General features: G+C 41.7%; 1 protein-coding gene across 1 annotated transcript in view; it reads right to left on the reverse strand.

The window, feature by feature from the left end:
* The window catches only part of LOC140196239 (uncharacterized), a 204,784-nt gene that overhangs the window by 18,602 nt on the left and 159,672 nt on the right, over positions 1-26,510 (reverse strand). The window contains exons 37-46 of the mRNA XM_072255086.1: positions 23,421-23,557; positions 18,411-18,537; positions 17,937-18,017; positions 16,551-16,649; positions 12,158-12,208; positions 11,748-11,933; positions 10,141-10,274; positions 8,130-8,199; positions 6,112-6,183; positions 1,952-2,077 (exon numbers count right to left, since the gene is read on the reverse strand). Coding sequence (XP_072111187.1) covers positions 1,952-2,077; positions 6,112-6,183; positions 8,130-8,199; positions 10,141-10,274; positions 11,748-11,933; positions 12,158-12,208; positions 16,551-16,649; positions 17,937-18,017; positions 18,411-18,537; positions 23,421-23,557 — 1,083 coding nt within the window. The remainder of the gene's footprint in view (positions 1-1,951; positions 2,078-6,111; positions 6,184-8,129; positions 8,200-10,140; positions 10,275-11,747; positions 11,934-12,157; positions 12,209-16,550; positions 16,650-17,936; positions 18,018-18,410; positions 18,538-23,420; positions 23,558-26,510) is intronic.

Genomic DNA, 26,510 nt, shown 5'->3' on the forward strand with positions numbered 1-26,510 from the left:
TTCCAAAAGCTCCAGCACATCCTCTTCCTTAATATCTACATGCTCAAGCTTTTCAGTCCACTGTAAGTCATCCCTACAATCGCCAAGATCCTTTTCCGTAGTGAATACTGAAGCAAAGTATTCGTTAAGTTTCTCTGCTCTCTCCCCCAGTTCCATACACTTTTCCACTGTCACATTTGATTGGTCTTATTCTCTCACGCCTTATCCTCTTGCTCTTCACATACTTGTAGAATGCTTTGGGGTTTTCCTTATTCCTGCCCACTAAGGCCTTCTCATGGCCCCTTCTGGCTCTCCTAATTTCATTCTTAAGCTCCTTCCTGCTGGCCTTATAATCTTCTAAATCTCTATCATTCTGAACCCTTCGTAAGCTCTTCTTTTCTTCTTGACTGGATTTTCAACACTGTTTTTACACCACAGTTCCTGTACCCTACCATCCTTTCCCTGTCTTATTGGAACGTACCTATGCAGAACGCCACGCAGATATCCCCTGGTATCCCCTGATATCCCCTGATATGCCACATTTCTTCTGTACGTTTCCCTGAGAACATCTGTTTTCAATTTATGCTTCCAAGTTCCCGCCTGATAGCCTCATATTTCCCCTTACTCCAATTAAATGCTTTCCTAACTTGCCTGTTCCTGTCCCTCTCCAATGCTATTGTAAAGGAGATAGAATTGCGATCACTATCTCCAAAAAATGCTCTCCCACTGAGAGACCTGACCCCTGACCAGGTTCATTTCCCAATACCAGATCAAGTACAGCCTCTTCTCTTGTAGGCTTATCTACATATTGTGTCAGGAAACCTTCCTGAACATACCTAACAAACTACACCCCCTCGCTCTAGGGAGATGCCAATCGATATTCGGGATATTAAAATCTCCCACCACAACCCTAAGGGTCATTCAGGTGAAATAGGACTTACTTCATTCATACTCATGCAGAATCTGATATTTTTAAAGAATTAAATTATAGACAATAGACAATAGGTGCAGGAGTAGGCCATTCGTACCTTCGAGCCAGCACTGCCATTCACTGTGATCATGGCTGATCATCCACAATCAGTACCCCATTCCTGCCTTCTCACCATATCCCTTAACTCCACTATCTTTCAGAGCTCTATCTAACTCTTTCTTGAAAGCATCCAGAGAATTGGCCTCTACTGCCCTCTGAGGCAGAGCATTCCACAGATCCACAACTCTCTGTGTGAAAAAGTTTTTCCTCAACTCCGTTCTAAATGGCCTACCCCTTATTCTTAAACTGTGGCCTCTGGTTCTGGACTCACCCAACATCGGGAACATGTTTCTTGCCTCTAGCGTGTCCAATCTCTTAATAATCTTACATGTTTCAATCAGTTTATTAACAGCCTAGTTTAGTTTCAAGTGGCTATCTAACAAAAAATCAACTACGTTCAGCATCTTCACCCTGTCTGCCACAAGAGACAGGATCTCAGCTGGAAAGCTGTGCACAGTTCTGGTTCCCATACTGTACAACTAAAGATGAAAGATTAGTTTTATTTGTCCCACGCACATTGAAAAATACAATGAATTGTGTCATTTGCGTCAACGACCAACACGGTCCGAATATGTGCTAGGGGCAACCTACAAGTATCGTCATGTTTCCAGCGGCAGTTTATCATGCTCACAACTTACTAACTTAATAACCCTAACCCGTACATCCTTGAACTGTGGGAGAAAATTGGAATATCTGGAGGAAGTGAGACTATTCCCAATCCAATTGAGTGTGACAATAAGTGTCTTGAATAGTAGCAGGCCTTTCCACATCCTTTTAGTTCCCTTTGGAATACAGAAAAGAAAATGAAAACTGGCTGCATTCTTTCGCATTTTACAACTGCAAACCATGCTAGATCGGTTCAACTTTCTCTATGGTAAAAAATATTTGTGAATGATACAGTAGTGAAATTCAATTACAACTTGTTCCGAGTTTTGAGCATACCGGGGTATCCAGGCGGGCCGGGATCTCCAGAACTCCCACATTCCCCGTTGGGCCCTGGTTCACCTGCTGGTCCTGGGTCACCCTTAACAATTGGTCTGTTGATGACGGTAGGAAATCCTTTTGGGCCTATGAGAAATATAACCATTTACAGTAGAATTTGAAGCAATCCCAAAAAGACAAACCCATTTTTATTAATTTTACTTTTGTTCAAAGAGATGCCCATTATTTAATGTAATTAACTCAGCAACCAATTGAAGAAATACACAGGCCGTGGCCTCCTTGAATGACACTAATGCATAGAACCTTTTCTATTGCCCATGAACCAGAACGTAGGCCTGATTAATGGACACAGGGAAGACATTGTTCATAGAAAAATGTAGTTCACTGAAACAATATGTCTTCTAGAAGAAATGAATTTCAAAAATTGAAAGCCACTAAATGACCAAGGTCTCATCGGTATTCATTGGGAGAGGGCTCTAAATATACATTATTTGGACACTGTTCACACTGAATTGATTATAGTAAGGGCCCATGTGGATGTTAGTCTTTCTGCCTAAAGAGCAGTGGCTGGTAGCATGCTGCAAGGGCTGGAGATGGGTCCATCCGTTGTTCCTTATCATCTATCTTAATGATTTAGATGATAATGCAAAGTCGATCCGCAAACTTGTAGATGACACCAAGATTGGCGGTGTAGTGGACAGTGAGGAAGGCTATCAAAGCTTGCAAAGTGTTTTGCATCAGCGCTGAAAATGGACTGAAAAATGGCGGATGGAATTTGATGCAGACAGGCGGAAGGTGTTGCACTTTGGGAGAATAAGAGCCAGGGTAAGACTTACACATTGCATCGTAGGGCACTGAGGAGTGTGGTAGAACAAAGCAACCTGGGTGTACAGATTCATAATTCCTTGAAAGTGGCATTACAGGTAGATAGAGTCATAAAGAGAACTTTTGGCACATTGGCCTTTGTTGATTAGCACGTTGAGTATAGGAGTTGGGATTTTATGTAGGAAGTTGTTTGAGACATTGGTGAGGCCAAATTTGGAGCATTGTGTTTTGTTCTGGTCATCTATTTACAGAAAAGATGTCAATAAAGTTGTAAGAGTTCAGACAGAGGGGTTTAGGACCTGATTATAGGGAAAGGTTGATTAGGTTAGAACTGGAGCGCAGGAGAACGGTGGTGGTGGTGGTGGGGGGGGGGATCATTTAGAGGTATGCAGAATTGTGAAGGGTATAGATAGGATGACTAATTGCAGGCTTTTCCCCCTCAAGATGAGTGAGAGGTCATAGATTTAAGTTGAAAGGTGAAATACTTAAAGGGAATCTGAGGGGGAATTTATTCAGTTGAGAGGGTGGGGAGTATGGAACAGCTGCCAGTGAAAGTGGCGGATGAGAGTTCAATTGTAACATTTAAAACAAAACTTTGAATAGATACAATGGCAGGCAAAAGTTTGGGCACCCCTGGTCAAAATTTCTGTTACTGTGAACAGCTGAGCGAATAAAAGATGAACTGATTTCCAAAAGGCATAAAGTTAAAGATGACACATTTCTTTAATATTTTAAGCAAGAAAACTTTATTTCCATCTTTTACAGTTTCAAAATAACAAAAAAGGAAAAGAGCCCGAAGCAAAAGTTTGGGCACCCTGCATGGCAGTACTTAGTAACACCCCTTTTGGCAAGTATCACAGCTTGCAAACACTTTCTGTAGCCAGCTAAGAGTCTTTCAATTCTTGTTTGGGGGATTTTCGCTCATTCTTCCTTGCAAAAGGCTTCTAGTTCTGTGAGATTCTTGGGCTGTCTTGCACTGCTCTTTTGAGGTCTATCCACAGATTCTCGATGATGTTTAGATCAGGGGACTGTGAGGGCCATGGCAAAACCTTCAGCTTGCGCCTTTTGAGGTGGTCCATTGTGGATTTTGAGGTGTGTTTAGGATCATTATCCTGTTGTAGAAGCCATCCTCTTTTCATCTTCAGAGTTTTTTACAGGCGGTGTGGTGTTTGCTTCCAGAATTTGCTGATATTTAATTGAATTACTTCTTCCCTCTACCAGTGAATTTTTCCCCGTGCCACTGGCTGCAACACAAGCCCAAAGCATGATCGATCTACCCACGAGCTTAACAGTTGGAGAGGGGTTCTTTTCATGAAATTCTGAACCCCTTTTTCTCCAAACACCATTGCGGCTAAAAAGTTCTATTCAAAAGGTTCAAAGGAACCTCTAAACAAGCCTGATGCATTTTGGAATCGAGTTCTCTAAACAAGCCTGATGCATTTTGGAATCGAGTCCTGTGGACTAATGAAGTTAATGTAACGTTCCGTTATAGAACTTTTTTGCCACAATGAGCAAAGGTATGTTTGGAGAAAAAAGGGTGCAGAATTTCATCAAAAGAACCCCTCTCCAACTATTAAGCAGGGGGGTAGATTGATCATGCTTTGGGCTTGTGCTGCAGCCAGTGGCATGGGGAAAATTTCACTGGTAGAGGGAAGAATTAATTCAATTAAATACCAGCAAATTCTGAAAGCAAACATCACACTGCTTGTAAAAAAGCCAAAGATGAAAAGAGGATGGCTTCTACAATGGGATAATGATCCTAAACACACCTCAAAATTCACAATGGACTACCTCAAGAGGTGCAAGCTGAAGGTTTTGCCATGGCCCTCATAGTCCCCCGACCTAAACATCATCGAAAATCTGTGAATAGACCTCAAAAGAGCAGTGCATGCAAGACGGCCCAAGAATCTCACAGAACTACAAGCCTTTTGCAAGGAAGAATGGGCGAAAATCCCCCAAACAAGAATTGAAAGACTCTTAGCTGACTACAAAAAGCGCTTACAAGCTGTGACACTTGCCAAAGGGGGTGTTACTAAGTACTGACCATGCAGGGTGCCCAAACTTTTGCTTTGGACCCTTTTCCTTTTTTGTTATTTTGAAACTGTGAAAGATGGAAATAAAAAAAGTTTTCTTGCTTAAAAGATTAAAGAAATGTGTCATCTTTAACTTTATGCCTTTTGGAAATCAGTTCACCTTTTACTCACTTAGCTATTCACAGTAACAGAAATTTTGACCGGGGTGCCCAAACTTTTGCATACCACTGTACGTGGATGAGAAAGGTGTGGTGGGCTATGGTCGAGGTGCAGGCAGATGGTACTAGGTAGAAAACCAGGCTGGTACAGCCCAGATGGGCCATATGTCCTGTTTCAGTGCTGTGGTGCTCTATGGCCTTAGTGTGTACACAGCTAATCAGAAATGCCACAGGAAGGCCAAAGCAAAGTGAGGATACCTCCAGTCATGGTTATCAAGTTCTATATGGCCATAAACCTGAGGTCTTTCCAGGCTGGAATTAACACACACTTGCTATTTGTTATGCAGAGGTCCCTGGTACTCTCTATTCAAAGAGAACTGACTGCATTTCATTCTCTACAGAGGCACCAATCAAAACCCCATTTTGGCTTGTGTTGTAATGGAAACCAATTTATTGGCTGTTAGCTGGTAATGTCTGGAATCACACGAAGTTATCCATGCTTCCACACCAGAAAGCTTTCCACATAATCTTATGCAGTGTATGTGCTTGGCTCTTCCCTGAACCTGTACATTGGCAGGTAGCACTGTGAAGTACCTTATTTCTTTATGAGGTAGAAAGATGGCATTTGGCCCATTCAGCTTTCCTGTGCTCCCACCATGGAACCACTACCTTCAGCCTTTTCACCCAGTCCTGACTGCAGGCCACTCATATCTAGAGATTTATTCAGGATTATCATGGTGACATTAAAACTGTTGGCCACGAGAGTTAAACATAATGACATTATATCCACACCGTCATGCTTTTCTTCTTGTGCCTTTTCAGTCTCACAGTCAGAATCAGAACCAAAATCAAGACACACACACACACACACACACACACACACACACACAAACAGTAGATTCTGGGGGATTCAGTAGGCACAGGAGATGCTGAGACAACAATGAACAGCATTCATGTGAATGAGCAGGCTATGAGCAGAGCTGGTCTAGTGTCTGTACTTAAAGAATACTATCAGTTAACCTTACACTGCAGTTCCCAAGCCTAATTCCAGCACTATTTAATTCAGCTTCACAACCTCGTTCACTTTATGACCCAACGACTTTGATACTCTTCATTCTTCATGTTCATTGATCTGTAAGGTTACCTCGTTGTCCAAATAGTCCTGGTGGACCAGCATCTCCCACCTGTCCCCTAGTTCCTTTGCAACCTTGTGGACCTGCAGCAGAAATGTTATTAACGTTACGATTACGTAGAGACTACAACACAGTAATGGGCTATTTCTTCCACCCACTCTACCGGACGGGCATCCCATTGCCTGTCACTTTAATTCTTCATTCCATTCCCACTTTAACCTACTGGTCTTTGGCCTCAGTACTGTTACAGTGAGGCCCAAACCAAGCTTGATAGATAGTTTCTCTTCTTCTATTTGAACCCATTGTAGTTTTATGCACTTAATATTGAATTTTACAACTTCAGCTAACTTGATTTCTCTTTCAGTATGAGTTACCTGTCTATGATGTCGGCTCAGCTTGTTTGTGTCTCCACCCTATTTTGTTCTCTTCTGAGAGAGGAGGACAAGCCCGGGCATGACTTACTACTCTGCATTCTGCAATTCCTTCCAAACTTTTGTCCATATTCTTTTGCCTACATTCCCACTATGGAACTTCCTATCGACCAGATAACCTTATCCTGATGCTTTACCTGATTTTACCCTGTCACAGTCCTCCCTGCAGTTTACAACTACTTGTGCCTCCTTCCCAGTTCTGCCGAAGGGTCTCCAAGCTGAAATATTAACTTTTTCTCTTCCCACAGTTGTGGCCTGACCTGCTGAGTATTTCCAACAGTTTCTGCTTTTGGTACAGATTTTCAGCAACTGCAGATTTTGTTTACTTTCAGAAGAATACCTATCTATTTATGAAATGTCGAATTTATTGAAAATATGTAAATTAACATTTCCTGATGTGGCAAGCACATCTGTTAAGTTAAATATAAGTACAAGGAGATCACTAAAAGGAACTTCCACTCCAAGCTATATAACGATACGGATCTCGTCCAGGAAAGTGAGCGAACTCTGGCTGACTGGCTGACACCTGGCTGACCCTTTTCCCTTATTATGCAAGTTATCTGCTGAAAAGCAATTCACTGCTGTAAAACAACAGAGTACCCAATTTAACACACCACACACAGCAGCTTTTGTTGCATTTATATTTGAAGGGAAATCCACTTTCTGGAAATTTATTGCACGGAAGGAACGGCCGTTGTGCTAGCGATAGCTTTCAGAGTTTGCACTCTAGACAATCACTGGTGCAGCATTTAAAACCATTGCACATTATGGTTTTTATATTGCACTTCACAGTGGGCTCAGCAGGAAATTTTGACAAAAGGATTTATCCTGTGTCAACTTAAAATATGGTCACTGACTTACCTTTCTATATAAATGCCATTATCTTTCCAGGCACTGTGATTCAGTTCACTGTGTAGTTGCTTTGGCCCCTGGCATGTGCCCATGCTTCAAATTAGCAGCTCACCCCCTTTTCCCTCCCTACCGCTACTCACTGCATGCAAAGGTTTCATCCTCGATTAGTAAATCAGAGGCTAAAACTGTCGATAAGGAGATTTGACTTCAAATTCCATCATAGGAGTTTGGGAGGTGGGGGTTAAAATAGATAAATAATTAATCAACTAAATAAAACACTGCCAATAGTAACAGCTCAAAGCAAATAGACTCAGAAAAAAGTCAGCTGATTTACCAAAGTTGGAAGAGAAGTGTATAGATCTTAGCCGCCAATATGACTGATGCTCAGCTACCATCTAAACTGACCTAACAAACAAGCCACCCATTTCAAGTGGCAAAGAGACATAGATGGATAATAAGCTTTTGTCTTACAACTGATGTCTCATGAATTAATAAAAAGAATTACAGCAAGTTAAAATTGATTGCTTCTATGAGAGGCAAACATTTTGCTCAGCTCATCCTGAGATCTCTAAGGCAAAATAATTTTCCCCTCGTGGATTCATTTACACTTTTGCGTCAAGAGTATAGCAGACTCAGGGAAGATGTTATACAAAATTTTCAAATTCTAACATCTTTGCAAATTTATGTGGTGTTTGCCACATTTGCTAAAATGATTTATATCAGAAAAAAATATTCTTGAACAATACCTGGAGACCCTGGAAGACCAGTCAAACCCTGGTCGCCTTTTGGACCTGGGAATGAAGAACCAGGAATTCCCTGTAGAATTAACCAGAGAGACGATTCAAAATGGTTAATGTTGCTGCTGGCGGAGGTGGCTGGATAACTTGTTAATCACACTGTACATCAGGAAATCAGTTGATCAAGTAGCATCAGGTTGGGGGAGGGGTATTTGGAGAGGATTTGTTGATATTTCAGGCCAAAACTCTACAATGGGTTTGAGAGTGCAGAGGGGAGGTAGAAAGCTGAAGGTCCAAGTCTGGGGTAGAAACCCACATATTGAAGACCAAAGCTGGTGAGTCTGGAGGTAGGGGTTCGAATGTCAATGCTACTGGGTCAGCTTTTACAGAGCTGAGAGGCCTGGTACCTCCACGTCTGCAAGCTTGATGCCAAAGGGTTTGCAGGCTTGATATCTGTGCACCTGAGAGCCTGGGTCTAAGGATTTGTGGCCCTGAGGTGGCCTGTCCGAGGGTGGACAGCCTGTCAGTGTGTGAGAGAGGGTTTTGTTGTTTTTGTTATTGTTGTTGCTACTGCTTGTGTTGTTGGGTTTTCCTGTTGTTATTACTGCTGCTTGTGTTATTGGGTTTTGTTGTTGTTAATGTTGTTGCTGCTGCTTGTGTTGTTGGGGTTTTCTGTTATTGTTATTACTGCTGCTTGTGTTGGGGTTTTGCTGTTGTTACTGTTGTTGCCGTTTGTGTTGTTGGGTTTTCCTGTTGTTATTGTTATTGCTGCTCGTGTTGTTCTGCTGAACACTGTGGCCATGCTATGGTGACATGGGAATGCAGGGTGACACTTGCGGGCTGTCCTCAGCGCATCCTTCGGAGTGTTGGTTGTTAACACGTGATGTACTTCACTGTATCTTTCGATGTACTTGTGATAAATGAACTGAATCTGCTATAAAGACGAGAGGGGGAGTGGGAGAGTGGTGAGGCAGGGGCTAGATATTGACTTTTTTTGCATCTATCTTACCACTCCCCCCACCCTTTATACCACTTAGCTTTCATACTCAGTCCCGATGCAGGATTTTGATCCAAAATGGCATAATTTCCTCTCCCTCACAGCTGCTGTCTAATCTGCTGAGATACTCCAGTTGAGAATGTTTGTTGCTCCTGATTCCACTATCAGCAATAACGTCTGTCCACATCAAGAAATTATCAATCCACACATAATGGAGACTACACTTCATTAAGATGACTACATATTCTTCCTGGTGTACTGTCCTAGAATACCCTAGTTCAATGAGAACTGAGAGTGTAAAGGGAGCCACATCATGATTCAGACATACAGCTGTTATCAATGACTACCTCCAGCCATTTTCATGTGGTCAGGATAGGGATAAAATCCACTAACATTAGTTGAAGTGGGTCCAGCCAAACTTATAACAGTGGGATCTCAGAATAAAGGTTTTCCTCCTTGTTCTGTCTGATAGACCTCCAAAGTGAAAGTTTGGGTAGCTTCTGAGCAGGAGGAAAGCCCTGGGAACATTTCCTCACAGTAACAAGGCAATTTCTTTTCTTTTACACTGAGAGTGGTAGGTGCCTGGAAGGCTCATTCTGGAGACAGTTGGACAGACGCATGAACAGGCAGAAAATGGGAAGATACAGACCATGTGCAATTTAAACTGGCTTTGTGGCTGGCACTGACGAAATAGATTGCAGAGACTGTTCTATGTCCTATGAGTCTCGACCACCTTCAACCCATATCAGAAAAGTAGGCAAGTTTTTCTTTTTGGAGTTAGATACTTGTATTAAAATGTTCTGATCACTCTAAGTTTTAAAGTCTAAGAATGAAAGTATCTAGCTGCATTTTCAAGTGCCTTATAATGTCAACTTCTGTTATCACAGGTATTACACAAGTCAAAGTCACCCCCTCATCCCAGCTTGCCTTGACCAGACTAATTAGATTCTGTCTTTCGTTATGGCAGCACAATGCACACCCACAATAAAGAAGGAAGAACAAATCATGTTGCGAACTCCTTACCGGTCTTCCTCGTTCACCCTTATCACCTCTGTCACCGGGATTGCCCGGGATTCCTGATGTACCTGGCGAGCCCTTGTCTCCCTTTATACCATCCTCTCCTAAACCTCCAGGTGGACCTTTCAGTCCACAAATACCTAAAGACAGAGGGGGACAGAATCAGAATCGGGTTTAATATCACTGGCATACATCGTGAAATTTATTGTTTTCTGGCAGCAGTACAGTACAATACAAATAATAATGAAAACTACAAATTGCAATAAGAAAATATATATAACAAATTAAATAAGTATTGCAAAAAGAGAACAAAAAAAGGGAAAATTAAAGTGAAGTAGGTTCATGGGTTCAGTGTCCATTCAGAAATCTGATGGCAGGAGGGATGATTCATCTTTTCTAAAGCCACAATTAACCAATAGCAGCCAATGAAACTACCATCAGAAATATTCATAGTTTTTCACATCTTTGCAGGTGGAACTTGCGCTGACTAGCACTACCTCCCTCACCTCACAAGCGTGAGGTTACTGCTGCCATGTGTTGCCTTGTGATGGAGAATTAGAATGGCTTGGGATCACAGGTTGACAAGGAGGGTCTGGCACAGTGCAAGTACAGACTTCCTCATAAATCAAAGGGAACATAGACTATTCATCACTAGTCAAAATATCAGACCACAAAAACATAAGGCATAGGAATAGAATGAGGCCATTTATCTCATCGAATCTGCTCTGCCATTCCATGGCTGATTTATCAACCCCATTCTCCTGCCTTTTCTCCATAACCTTTGACACCCTTACTTCACTGAGGAGCCATCTGGCACAATCTTTGTTTAACATGATGCTCAGGCCACAGTGGTTTACTTGCTCAGGTTTGGTTCTCCAATTACTAGACATTCAACATCCATTGTCCGTTTGTCTGCTTCATTGCAGGAACAAATGAAAGAAACAAATTTATGAAATACTTATAACAGATGACTGAAATAATTATGAGTAGGAGTTTTGTTAATCATGGTGTACTTACATATAAAACTCTATTGGATATAAAGTCTTCTTGGAATCAAGTACCTAAGGCAAAAGTTAATATTTCCTTGGTCCTGTTTTGAGAGGCCTTAACTACAGCTAGTCAGTGAAAAGCTTCCCAGAAGACTTGTGGATAAGACAACAACAGGGAGGTGGATGGTACAGTGAGTGGAAAATGACGCGGGATGTGTGAAACTGTTATTCCCTATGCTCGTTGGTTCTGGGGACAAAGCTCTTGTTTCCCCTGGACTATTAGTTGAAACTCATATACTTGTCTCTGACTTTTTGATCTGCCACCTTTCCCAAAGACCCTGCAGACATTTCCAAGATAAGATAAAACTGTAAAGACTGTAAAATTAGAAACTTAGAATCCTCAATAACCAATCACCTCCTCCAATCAGATAGGTTGCAACTCATCCGTCCATCTCTATTAAAATTGGAAGATGGGGAATGAAGGATTTGTGAAGGCCAACCTTGGATTTGGTTATACTTTTATGTTCTCTTTTCTTATCTAGCACAAATCCACTCATTCTTAAGGATTAATTTTCCTCATGCCTATTAAGCAGTTGTAATTTCATTAAGTTAATTAAAATTTACCAGCTTTCCCAGTGGGGCCTTGAGGACCTCGGTTTCCTTTGGGACCTTGAATACACACTCCGGCAGGACCAGGTGACCCAGGTTCACCAAGCAGTCCAGGTGGTCCTGGAGGACCTGGATCACCCATTGGACCAGGAGGGCCCGCTTCATTATCGTCACCAGGGGGACCCATATCTCCTTTGGCACCTGTTTGAATTTAAGACCAATGTTAATCTCCCAACATTTCATTATTTACCTGCAGGATAATCTTCCGAGCACACTTTGGCAATGAGAATCTTTTCTGTCAGACCATATTAATAACCAGAAATAACAGCTTTGTAATTTTCTGACATGCATTTACAACGGGGCAAGTCCCCAGCTGCCAACACGAACTTGAATATTATCCATTGTAACGATGCACTGTTACTGACCTTTTGGGCCTGGAGGACCATCTGCACCTTTACATCCTCTCCCAGGAGGTCCTGCAAAAGAGAGAAAAATAAACTATAATTAGATTGAGAAGACACTAAAACACCGAAGCTTGAAATACTCCATCCTTAAACTGAAACTTTGAAATAATTGATTTTAATTTTCTCTACAGTTGTTAATTTATTGCTGCCTCTGGGAAGCAAGAGCGGGAGAAAAACTTATAATTGACAGAATGAGGTTCCCTTTTTATTATTTTTGGAGTAATGAGAAATTATGACACAACAATGGCTCTTTCACTCTGACGCTTATCCTCTGCAAGTGCTGTAACCCTCAGGTTCTGTCTTTTCTTGGATCACCTGACTTCCCTGGCTTAAAACCTTCCAGATGCTTAGCTTCAGCTGCTACTTCAAACATTTCAATTTGAATGACGAGAGCAAAACTCGCATACTGGAATGCCCTTGAGCTCTAGATTCCACAATAGCATAGCAGTTGGCACAAGTTGGAACTTTGAGACTTTTTTTTACTGTGCCCATGGTCTGCTCTTTATCAAATTATAGTATTGCTTTGCACTGCTGTAACTATATGTTATAAATATGTGGTCTTGTCAGTGTTAGTCTTTGGTTTGTCCTGTTTTTTTTTGTGATATCACCCTGGAGGAACACTGTATCATTTCTTAATGCATGCATTTCTAAATGACAATAAACGAGGACTGAGTGCCCTCATAATCTAATCTAATAATCTAATCGCTTCACCACGCCAGCGACCACTGATCAGACTTCCTTTCCCACCACTATCAGTAAGTTCTCCCCATGACCGTGCAGCTCTGGTGTCCTCCCACATTCCACAGATGTATGGTTAGGGTTAATGAGTTGTGGGCACACTATGTTGGAGCTGGAAGCGTCGCTGCCTCAGCCCAATCCTCGCTGATTTGATTTGATGCAAATGATGCACTTCGCTGTACGCTTCAACGTTTCAATATACGCGTGACGAATAAAGCTAATCCAAATCAAATCTTTTAGCTTCAAACCTGGGCATTGTGCCACTGACTCTGTAGGGTATAGCTCGCCGGAGAAAAAGGTTTAGACTGTCCACCATAAAAGTGACTAACTGAGAAGTAATAAATTGCAAAGTTTGAGCATAGACTGTGCTGGATGAAAATTATTCTAAAGTTACCTGCTGAAAATTGGCTCTGGGATCCTGCAAAACCTCCCTGTGCAACTGGAACCTTGATTTCCTCACCTTCAGTCCCCAGTCAGTTTGGATTGTCAACATCTCCTTTGCAATCACCATCAGTACAGGCTGTGTCTTAGCCCCCTGCTCTTCTTGCTTTATACTTATCACTGTGAGGCTAAGCACAGCTCTAATGTCGTATTTAAGTTTGCTGATGTCACCACTGCCATCGGCTGAATCAGCACATAGGAGGTTGATTGACAATCTGGCTGAGTGGTGCCACAACAACAACCTCTCAGTCAGTGTCAGCAAGACCAAGGAGCTGATTATTGGCTACACGAGAAGGAAACTGGAGATCATTCCGTCAACAAACTAGATGTCATTCGGGGATCAGAGGTGGACAGGATCCTCAGTGTTATCATCGCAGGGATCCGCCCGGGTCCAACACATAAATGGCATTGAAAAGGAATCATGGCAGCACCTCTACTTTCTGAGAACCTTGTGCAAATTAGACATGTCATCCAAAACTTCTACAGATGTGGATACTATAGAGAGGGTGCAGGGGAGATTTGCAAGGATGTTGCCTGGATTGGAGGGTGTGGTTTATGAGAATAGGTTGAGTGAACTTGGCCTCTTCTCCTTGGAGCAATGGAGGATGAGAGGCGACCTGATAGAGGTGTATAAGATGATGAGAGGCATTGATTGTGTGGACAGTCAGAAGGTTTTTCCCAGGGCTGAAAAGGCTAACACGAGGGGGCATAGTTTTAAGGTGTTTGGAAGTTGGTATGGGGCATGTCAGGGGTAAGTTTTTCACACAGGGAGTGGTGGGTGTATGGAATGCATTGCCAGCAATGGTGATATAGGCCCTTGAATGGAAAAGTTTACAAAAAGTAGTGGATATGGCCCAGTCCATCACGGGTGCAGTGCTCCCCACCACTGAGCACATCTACGTGGAGGGCTTTTGCAGGAAGGCAGCATCCATCATCAAGGACCCCCACTACCCAGGCTATGCTCTTTTCTCACTGCTGCCATCAGGCAGGAGGTGCAGGAGCCTCAGGACTCGCACCACCAAGTTCAGGAACAGTTATTACCCCTCAACCATCAGGCTCTTGAAGCAGACGGGATAACTTCACTCACCCCAACAATGAACTGAACACAACTTATGGACTCAGTTTCAAGGACTCTTCATCTCATGTTCTTGATATTTATTGCTTACTTATTTGTTATTTTTTTCTTTTTGTATTTGCACAGTTCGTTATCTTTTTCACACTGGTTGTTTGTCCATGTTGCTGTGTGCTGCCTTTCATTGATTCTATTATTTCTTTGTACTTACTGTGAACACCCACAAGAAGATGAATCTCAGGGTAGCATATGGTGACATATATGTATTTTGATAATAAACTTACTTTGAACTTTGAACTATTATAGTTCAATGGGTTTAGACACCGACAGCTCAGGTGCAGACGTCACCAGCTAGATTTCCACTATTAAAAGGGATTTGGGGATTTCCCTCCTGTTAGCACCTACTTTGTGTCTACATTCAAGTTACCACCTACGTTCTTAATTTTTTGTTTGAACTGGGCACAAGATTTTTTTAAAACTTCTTTCACCAATGAAATTTATTATCTATCCTGCTAAGACAGCAGAATTCAAGAATTGAAGAAAAGAGAACTCTCCACAGCATTCAAATGGAAATACAGAAATCCCCCGCTTTTTGAACGTTCGCTTTACGACACCTCACGGTTATGAAAGACCTGTTTTCGCTAACAGAAGGTGTTTTCACTGTTACGAAAAAAAGCAGCGCGCACCCCGAGCCGCCACTCTCCCCAGATTCGGAACGGCATTCTCGCCGGCATTGCTTAAACACGTGCCTGTGAGCAGCCGTTTGCAAGATGAGTTCTAAGGTATCGGCAAAGCCTAAAAGAGCTCGTAAGGGTGTTACACTTAGCGTAAAACTAGACATAATTAAGTGTTTCGGTCATGGTGAACAAAGTAAAGTCAAAGTGAGTTTGGCTTGTGGAAGTTGACAAAGATGATGTTGAAGAGGCTTTGGCATCCCATGACCAAGAACTGATAGATGAAGAGCTGATGCAGTTGGAAGAGGAAAGGATAACAATCGAAACTGAATGCAGTAGCGAACGGACCGAAAGTGAAGTCATCCAGGAACTGAACGTGAAGCAACTGCGTGAGATTTTCGTTGCAATGACATTAATTTTGAAAGGGTATGTCGGTTTAGGGCATATTTACAAGATGGTTTGAGTACGTACAATGAACTGTATGATAGAAAAATGCACGAGGCTAAGCAGTCAAGCAAGCCTTCCACATCAGCCACAGCAGACGATGAACCTCGACCTTCCACATTTAGGCAGGCAGACATAGAAGAAGATGACCTGCCTGCCCTGATCGACGATGAGATGACACCCCAGTGTCCCACCACCCCAACCCCCGGGCCACGGACCGATACATTGCTGCGGAGAATGCAGCGGTAGCCGGGACGCACCTAACACATCTTTAAGTAAAAAGCCAAAATAAACAAGCTACTTAATTATGTGCCGGGTGGCACCTAATCAACTAGCTTGTTTATTTCGGCTTTTTTCTTAAAGATGTGCTGGGTGCATCCCAATTACTGCTGTACCCCTGCATGCTTCGTGGCAATGTATCGGTTGGCGGCCAGGAGGGTGGGGGCCACTGACCACCCCAACCTCCGACGACTCAGCCTAACACACTATCATCAGTGTACTCGATGTCTTCCCAATTCCTGTAAGTGATACTACACTGTACATACATAATTTCTACTTTATATAGGCTGTGTATTTTTATGCGTTATTTGGTATGATTTGGCAGCTTCATAGCTTAAAGGTTACTGGAGAGAGTGTTTCTGCCGAGAGCGCTTGCGTGAGATTTTCGCTACGGAGAACAGTGCGGCAATGATTGTAGAAAAGTATTTCTACTTTATATAGGCTGTGTATTTATCATATCATTCCTGCTTTTACTATATGTTACTGTTATTTTAGGTTTTATGTGTTATTTGGCATGATTTGACAGGTTATTTTTGAGTTTGCGAACGCTCACAAATTTTTCCCATGTAAATAAATGGTAATTGCTTCTTCGCTTTATGACATTCCGGCTTACGAACCGTTTCATAGGAACGCTCTACCTTCGGATGGCGGGGGAAACCTGGGTACTTTGTAGGTGAACTCAAAGCAATTTGTTTACTGTGCTCACCTATATCTCCTCTAGGTCCATGAGGACCAGGAATACCATCAGAACCTTGGCTGCCTTTTCTGCCAGTTGCTCCCGGAGGTCCAGGGCTTTCTTGTGGCCCTAGTTTAAAAAAAAAGTAATTAAAAATATTCTAGTTTGTCTCAAAATAAAATCTTTATTTAGAGGTTAATAACTATATTAAAATAGCAAAAAGACGAATTCAACATGAAAGATTTTAATGTTGATCTCACTGTATATTTTTTATATATCTACTAAGGTCATAAATTGTACAAAACCAAAGCGTTATATTAAAGAGCTTAACAGAAAAAATGCCGAAGGTAATCAGAAAGTCAAGCAGCATTTATGGAGAGGAATAAACAGATGACATTTTGAGCCAAGACCCTTCATCAGGACTTTAATGTTATATTAAAGTATATTTTTACAACTAACCATTGTCATGAGGTCCTGCAACCTTGACAAGAATTAGTTTTACTTCTAAAAGCTTTATTGAAGCCTGCAGGACCTGTTGCTGAAATGATTAACCCTGTTCTAGCAGTTTGCTGTATACCCATGATTACATACATTTATAAACAAAATTATACTTCAATCATTGTGCATGATTGTGGTATTTTAATAAGAGGGTAACTAGTTGTAAATGGAAGTGTTGACTTTTGTGCTGAAGTCCTATTTCTAATCCACCAAAATTTACAGTATTTAGGGAGACCATTCAACCCATTTTACATGTATGCTGGCCACAACAGAACTATTTAGACCAATCTCATTTTCCTTTCCTCAGTGCTCAGCCTTGTAGCTTACTGCACCGTGTATTCCTAAATGTGATGAGGCTTTCTGCCTTTTATTCGCCTTGTATCCAGAACATTCAATTATCTGATTTGCCCCTGAACTAAGTTTGGAGACAGCACGACCAACCTGCCATCACACAGAACATCTGCATGGATTCCAGAGGTTGAGTGTGGCATAGCTGTCACAGCGCAAGTGAGCAGGGTTCAATTCAGGAGTTTGTACGTCCTCCTTGTGACTGTGTGGGTTTCCTTTGGGTGCTCCAGTTTCCACCCACGTTGCAAAGACGTCCGGTTTAGGGTTAGTAAGCTGTGGGCATGGTGATACTTTCAGGCTGTCCCCTGAGCAATCCTTGGACTGAATTGATCACTGACACTAATGACATAATTCACTGCATGTGATAAACAAGGCTAACCTTAAATCAAAGGATTTGATTAGACTGAGGCCAGAAAATTCTCCAGAAATTATCCCACTTCACTGTTTTCTCTGTCTCAGTACTGTAGAAATCTCAGTTACAGAGTTTTCATGATGCCAGTGGAGTAAGGAGGCAAATGTTGGGAACTGCCGAGCTGAATAGATGTAAATTAATGGAGAAAGATGTCTTACCTGGAGGACCTGGGGCACCTGGACCCCCTGGTAAACCAGGTTTCCCATCCAGTCCTTTACAGCCTTTATAACCCACAGGACCTGCATGATGATGGCAGAAAAAGAGAATCTGGCTTCAGTTACTACACAACACAGGACATTTCAGTCTTTTACTGGGTGCCTTCTCAGGCACATTAGCTTGTAGCACATAATACCCATTTCCTTAGAAAGCACGTGGCAGATTGGAGAGGGGGAAGAACAGGTTATCAGGCAAGGCAGTTAAAAGGACACAAAATAGGCCAAAGTTATGAGAGGATGCTTGAAAGCAGGATTGAAAGCGATAAAGTAGTGGGGACAATGAGGGAAACGGATGCTGTGGCAGTAATGCAGGATCTCAGTCACTAAGGATGTCATTACCCCGAGTAACGATAAGCCATGGCCAGGTTCTAAAGAAGGACTGAAGAAAACATAACAATCTGATTGAAAGCAAATTACCTGGACTACCTACTCTGCCTGGGTCACCTTTCTCACCGGGAGGCCCACAAGTCCCGTCAGAACCTGGTTTACCGGGAGGTCCGGGAGGTCCTGGTAACCCTTTGCTGAATGAAGTGCCTTTATCACCCTAAGGTGCATGAGTGAAAAGGTTATTATTAGGGTAGCATCAACAAAACAATTTGTGAAAACTGACTATGGAAGAGCAATGTTTAAAGTGAAAATGTGTTAATGGGCTCAAAAGTAAAATATTTACCACAAATACTAAACATCTGAAACAAATCAGAAAAAATAGGAATCAGGCAGAAAAAGTGAGGCAGTTTCTGTGAAGAGAGACTCAGTGTTAATGCTTCAGGCTGAGACTTTCTATCACTAATTTAGTTTATTTGTCCACTCACGCTGCTTGATCTGCTGAGTATTTCCAGGAATTGCTAGTTTAAACATAGAAAACATAGAAAACCTACAGCGCAATACAGGCTCTTCGGCCCACAATGCTGTGCTAAATATGTACTTACTTTAGAAATTACCTAGGGTACCCACAGCCCTCTGTTTTTCTGAGCTCCATGTACCCATCCAGGAGTCTCTTAATAAGAGGAATAGATAGAGTGGATAGCCAGTGCCTCTTTCCCAGGGCGTCACTGCTCAATACAAGAGGACATGGCTTTAAGGTAAGGGGTGGGAAGTTCAAGGGGGATATTAGAGGAAGGTTTTTTTACTCAGAGAGTGGTTGGTGCGTGGAATGCACTGCCTGAGTCAGTGGTGGAGGCAGATACACTAGTGAAGTTTAAGAGACTACTAGACAGGTATATGGAGGAATCTAAGGTGGGGGCTTATATGGGAGGCAGGGTTTGAGGGTCAGCACAACATTGTGGGCCGAAGGGCCTGTACTGTGCTGTACTATTCTATGTTCTATGTTTATGTTAAAATACCCTATTGTATCCGCCTCCACCACTGTTGCCAGCAGCCCATTCCACACACTCACCACTCTCTGCGTAAAAAATCTTACCCCTGACATCTCCTCTGTACCTACTCCCCAGCACCTTAAGACTGTGCCCTCTCGTGCTAGCCATTTCAGCCCTGGGAAAAAGCCTCTGACTATCCACATGATCAATGCCTCTCATCATCTTATACACCTCTATCAAGTCACCTCTCACCTTCCGTCACTCCAAGGAGAAAAGGTCTAGTTCACTCAACCTGTTCTTGTAAGGCATGCTCCCTAATCCAGACAACATCCTTAAAGATCTCCTCTGCACCCTTTCCGTAGTTTCCACATCCTTGCTATAGTGAGGTGACCAGAACTGAGCACAGTACTCCAAGTGGGGTCTGATCAGGGTCCTACTTAGCTGTAACATTACTTCTCTGCTCTTAAACTCAGTCCGTTGGTTGATGAAAGCCAATGCACCGTATGCCTTCTTAACCACAGAGTCAACCTGTGCAGCAGCTTTGAGTGTCCAGTGGACTGGGACCCCAACATCCTTCTGATCCTCCACACTGCCAAGAGTCTTACCATTAATACTATACCCTGCCATCATATTTGACCTACCAAAATGAACCACCTCACACTTACCTGGGTTGAACCCCATCTGTCACTTCTCAGCCCAGTTTTGCATCCAATCAGTGTCCTGCTGTAACCTCTGACAGCCCTCCACACTATCCACAACACCCCCAACCTTTGTGTCATCAGCAAATTTACTAACCCATCCCTCCACTTCCTTATCCAGGTCATTTTAAAAAAATCACATAGAGAAGGGGTCCCAGAACAGATCCCTGAGGCACACCACTGGTCACCAACCTCCATGCAGAATATGACATGTCTACAACCAGTCTTTGCCTTCTCTGGGCAAGCCAATTCTGGATCCACAAAGCAAGGTCCCCTTGGATCCCATGCCTCCTTACTTTCTCAATAAGCCTTGCATGGGGTACCTTATCAAATGCCTTGCTGAAATCCATATACACTATATCTACTTCTCTACATCCATTAATGTGCTTAGTCACATTCTCAAAAAATTCCATCAGGCTCGTAAGGCACAACCTGCCTTTGACAAAGCCATGTTGACTATTCCTAATCATATTATGCTTCTCCAAATGTTCATAAATTCTGCCTCTCAGGACCTTCTCCATCAACTTACCAACCACTGAAATAAAACTCACTGGTCTGTAATTTCTCAGGTTATCTCTACTCCTTTTCTTGAATAAGGGAAAAACACCTGCACCCTCCCATCCTCCGGAACCTCTCCTATTCTCATTGATGATGCAAAGATCATTGCTAGAGGCTCAGCAATCTCCTCCCTCACCTCCCACAGTAGCCTGGGGTACATCACATCCAGTCCAGGTGACCTATCCAATTTGATGCTTTCCAAAAGCTCCAGCACATCCTCATTCTTAATGTTTATATGCTCAAGCTTTTCAGTCTGTGGTAAGTCATCCATACAATTGCCAAGGTCCTCTTCTGTAGTGAATACTGAAGCAAATTCACTAAGTACCTCTGCTATCTCCTCTGGTTCCATACACACTTTTCCACTGTCACACTTGATTGGTCCCATTCTCTCATGTCTTATCCTCTTGCTCTTCACATACTTGTAGAATGCCTTAGGGTTTTCCTTAATCCTGCTCACCAAGGCCTTTTCATGGCTCCTTTTGGCTCTCCTAATTTCATTCTTAAGCTCCTTCCTGCTAGCCTTATAATTTTCTACATCTCTATTATTGCCTAGTTTTTTGAAACTTTCGTAAGCTTTTCTTTTCTTCTTGACTAGATTTTCAACAGCCTTTGTACGCCATGGTTCCTATACCTTACCATCCTTTCCCTGTCTCATTGGAACGTATCTACACAAAACCCCACACCAGTATCCCCTGAACATCTGTCACATTTCTGCCGTACATTTCCATGAGAACATTTGTTCCCAATTTATACTTCCAAGTTCCTGACTGATAGCTTCATATTTCCCCTTACTGCAAATAAACACTTTCCTAACTTGTCTGTTCCTATCGCCATCTAATGCTATGGTAAAGGAGATGGAATTGTGACCACTGTCTCCAAAATGCTCTTCCACTGATAGGCCTGACACCTGACCAGGTTCATTTCCCAATACCAGATCAAGTACAGCCTCTCTTCTTGTAGGCTTATCTACATATTGTGTCAGGAAACCTTCCTGAACACACCTAACAAACTACACCCCATGTAAACCCCTTGCTCTAGGGAGATGCCAATCAGTATTGGGGAAATTAAAATTTCCCAGCACACAACCCTGTTATTATTGCATCTTTCCAGAATCTGTCTCCTTATCTGCTCCTCGGTATCCTTGTTATGATTGAGTGGTCTATAAAAAACACCCAGTAGAGTTATTGACCTTTTCCTGTTCCTAACTTCCTCTCACAGAGATTCAGTAGACAATCCCTCCATGACTTCCTTCTTTCCTGCCCCTGAGCCATGCAAGTCTCTGTAATGGTCACAACATCATAGCTCCAAGTACTGATCCATGCTCTGTGCTTATCCGCTTTGTTCATGATACTTCTTGCATTAAAATAGACACATCTCAAACCATCAGTCTGAGTGTATCCTTTCTCTATCACCTGCCTATCCTCCCTCTCATACTGTCTCCAAGCTTTATCTATTTGTGAGCCAACTGCACCTTCCTCCGTCTCTTCGGTTCGGTTCCCACTCCCCAGCAATTCTAGTTTGAACTCTCCCCAATAACCTTAGCAAACCTCCCTGCCAGGATATTTGTCCTCCTCGTATTCAAGTGCAACCCATCCTTTCTGTACAGGTCACGCCTGCCCCAAAAGAAGGTTGTCCCCCCGCCCCCCAAGCAGTACTCAAACAGGAGTACTTATTGTTAAGGGAGACAGTACTCAAACAGGAGTACTTATTGTTAAGGGAGACAGTACTCAAACAGGAGTACTTATTGTTAAGGGGGACAGCCACAGGGGTACTCTCTAGTATCTGACTCTTGCTCTTCCCTCTAATTTAGTTTTCAAACATCTGCTATATTTTGCTTTTGAACAAATATAGGGAATTCTCAGGACGTGTTTTCCTTGTGGCCTATGAGATCCCATTCTTTCTACTCAATTGGCAGTATAATTGTACAAAGTTAATGACACTGATGAGCTCCTTAATTTCTCTTCCAGTTAATAAGAAATAGCCTAAACTCTGTCAAAAACACAAAAAACAATCTTATTGGGTCACCTTGTTACCTTTTCATTTCAAAAGAAGTGAAGTAAGTCATTGTTATTTATCCTCCGAGTATTTAGATATTTGCCAGAATTTCAGATTCCCCCAGATCATTGAGTGATGGGGAGAGGATGGATGGAAGAAGCTGCAGGGATAACATTACAGGAGGAATGTGGTGGCGATTGAGAGAGTACGGAAGAGAATCACCAAGATGATTCCCGGAAAGGAGGACTGCAGCTGTCAGGAGAAATTGGAGAGGCCACGTTTATTATCTTTGACACACAGCAGGGTGAGGGGTGAACTTCTAGAAGTTTATAAAATTATGAGGAGCATAGATGGCGAAGGTCTTTTCTCAGGGCAAGAGAATCTTAAACGAGAGGTTACAGGTTTAAGATGTGAAGGGAGAAAGTTCAAGGAGAACAAAGGGATAAATTTTTCCACACAGAGGATTGTGGTTATCTGGAACGAGTTGCCAGAGGAAGTGGAGGAGGCAGATATAATTACAATGCTTGAAAGCCATTTCGATATATGTTTGTACAGGAAAGGCACAGAGAGATATCGGCCCATTGCAGGCAAATACCAATAGTGTAGGTAGGCACCATGGTGGCATAGATGAGATGGGCCAAGGTGACCTGCTTCTGCACTGTCCATTTATATGAATTAATATTTCTATAATGTATACACAGTCATTATGTGACAATATTGTGCTGAGAAAACAGGAAATCCCTGTAAGAATATTAATGATGCTTTCACGGATAACAAGCTGGGTGGCTAGAGGTGTAACAGATGTTTAAAGTACATTTACATTTGGTGAGTTCTTCAAACTGAGGTGGAGGCTTAACTACCTTCATTCCGGGGCAGCCTGGAGGACCATGGGTAAACGTTGGTTCACCTTTCTCACCCTTCGCACCGGGTGGGCCAACCAGGCCGGAAGAACCGACAAAGCCCGATTCGCCTAGGGATCCTTTCTCTCCTTCAGTGCCTGACAAAATCATCAGAAACATAATCTCACATAGAATGGACGAAATAGGAGAAGGAGTAAGCTGTGTAACGTTTCGGGTCTGCTCTACCATTCATTGATTGATCTCAGAGCCATTTGCCAGTAGTACCCCCACAACCCTTTATGTTACTTCCCTTAAATGGAATACGAGAGCCTGCTCAATACAGAGAGCATCTCAAAACCATTAACATCGCTTTATCAAGAAGTCTTTAAGAAATTGAAAAACTCCATCCCATACAGTATCCAGTGATGTTGTGGGGCTGGAACTGGACTCTCTGACGGTGGTGTCTGAAAAGAGGATGCTGTCCAAGTTGCATGCCATCTTGGACAATGTCTCCCATCCTCTACATCATGTACTGGTTGGGCACAGGAGTACATTCAGCCAGGGACTCATTCCACCGAGATGCAACACTGAGCGTCATAGGAAACAATTTCTGCCTGAGGCCATCAAACTTTACAACTCCTCCCTTGGAGGGTCAGACACCCTGAGCCAATAGGCTGGTCCTGGACTTTTCCTGGCATAATTTACACATCACTATTTAACTATTTATGGTTTTATTACTATTTAATTATTTATGGTGCAACTGTAATGAAAACCAATTTCCCCCGGGATCAATAAAGTATGACTATGACTATGACTATGTATCCACCTCAGTTTTAAGGTGATAGTTTTAATTCTTCTATTGCAACATTTGATGACTATGCATCTAATTTTATCACAGATAGGTGCACTCACAAAGCATCTCCCTTACAATTCAACCAAGCTTGATTCTAGTTCTGCAAATTATCAATTACAGTGAGAGAGAAATTCACCACTTATCCCATAACAACCACATTTACAATTCCAGTTTGGCTCTTTGAAATTAACATTCCCCATCAGTCAAATGCTATGAAACTCCCAATTAATTCACTTAAATGCACAATCGAAGCTGTTACTTGTTCTGCAGAAGCACACTTCAAGGAACAAGCTTGACTCAAATAAAACAGAAAATGCTGGAAATAGTGGATCAGGCACCATCTGTGGAGAAAGAAAAACCATTATCCTGAAACATGAATATCTGTTTCCTTCTCCAAGAATGCTGCCTGACCCGACGAGTGCCTTCAGCACCTTCTGTTTTATTTCAGAACTTTCAGGAACTCAAATGAGCTTGACTTGTTACTCTTTGGCAGGGTAAAGTTCAAATCTATTGTCATAGCATGAATACTCAGGATATAAAGGCCAGGAAAATTAGATTTTAGGGTTGTTAATTGAGCCAGCTCCCTCGTGAGCATTGGCCTCCCCAGCGTCAGGGACATCTTCAAAAGGCAAAATCTTAAAAAGGCACCATCCATCACTGGTGCTTTGTGAACCCTGTAGAATTTTCTCTATTTCTACATAAATATCATCTAAAATGATCTTCACCTAAGACCTAAAACGAAATGGAGAACCCAATTAAATAAATAACACAAAAGCATTATACTTGTTCATTTATTTATTGAGAAAAATGATCCAATATTACATGTATTTGTTGGAAAAAGCATGAGAACCTTTGCTTTCAGTAATTGGTGTGACCCCCTCATACGGCAATAACTTCAATCAAACATTTCCAGTAACTGTTGATCAGTCTCGCACATCAGCTTGGAGGAATTTTGGCCATTCCTCTTTACAAAACTGCTTCAACTCTGGGATGTTGGTGCATGAACTGCTTGCTTCAGGTCCTTTCACAACGTTTCTATAGGATTAAGTTCAGGACTTTGATTCAACCATTCCAAAACACAAATTTTCTTCTTTATAAACCATTCTGTTGTTGATTTACTCTTCTAAGTGGTCCCCATTGTCTCTATCATTGATTGGCTGAATCAATGCTATTAAAATGATTATTTTACCTAAATTTTTATATTTATTTCAAACGATACCAATTTTTATTCCTAAATCCTTTTTTGATACTATTGATTCTAAAATTTCCTCTTATATATGGCAAAACAAAAATCCCAGATTAAGTAAAAAATATTTACAGAAATCCAAGAAAGATGGTGGTTTGGCATTGCCTAACCTAAGATTTTATTATTGGGCAATTAATATTTGATATTTAATATTTTGGACAAAAGATTGGAATATAACCCCAAGCCCACATTGGGTAAACCTTGAAGGCTACTCTGTACTAGGGTTCTCTTTAGCTTCCATTTTAGGAACGTCACTGCCTTTTGTACTATCTAAATTGAATAAACAAATGTTTAACCCTATAGTTAAACATACATTGCGAATATGGTTTCAATTTTGTAAATTTTTTGGTTTGAACAATTTATGTTATCAAGTCCTATTATATCTAATTTCTTTTTTCAACCCTCGATAATGGACCAAGCCTTTTTGATATGGAAAATGAAAGGTATAACATGTTTTCGTGACTTATTTCTGGATAACTGTTTTATGTCTTTTGAACAGTTATCTAAGAAATTTGATTTGCCTAGATCGCATTTTTTTTAGATACTTAAAAATAAGAATTTTTTTAAATACTACGTTGCCTACCTTTCCAACTTCATATCCTACTGATATCACTGATAAAATTTTAGGTTTAAATCCTTTCCAGAAGGGATTAATAGCAGTTATCTATGATATAATTATGAAATTACAGCCAGGTATATCTGATAAAATTAAAAATGAATGGGAAAGGGAACTTCAACTTTGTCTACCTATAGAGAAATGGAATAACATTTTTCAATTAGTTAGTACTTCTTCTATATGTGCTAAACATACATTAATACAATTTAAAGTAGTGCATACAGCCCATATGTCTAAAGATAAATTAGCCCGTTTTTATTCCCATATAAACCCTATTTGTGACAGATGTCACTCTGAGGTGGCTTCTTTAACTCATATGTTTTGGTCCTGTCCTCTTTTGGAAAAATATTGGAAAGATATTTTTGATATTATCTCAACAGTTCTACGTTTTGATTC

This window comes from Mobula birostris, chromosome 4 (assembly GCF_030028105.1).
Source record: "Mobula birostris isolate sMobBir1 chromosome 4, sMobBir1.hap1, whole genome shotgun sequence".
Taxonomy (NCBI): domain Eukaryota; kingdom Metazoa; phylum Chordata; class Chondrichthyes; order Myliobatiformes; family Myliobatidae; genus Mobula; species Mobula birostris.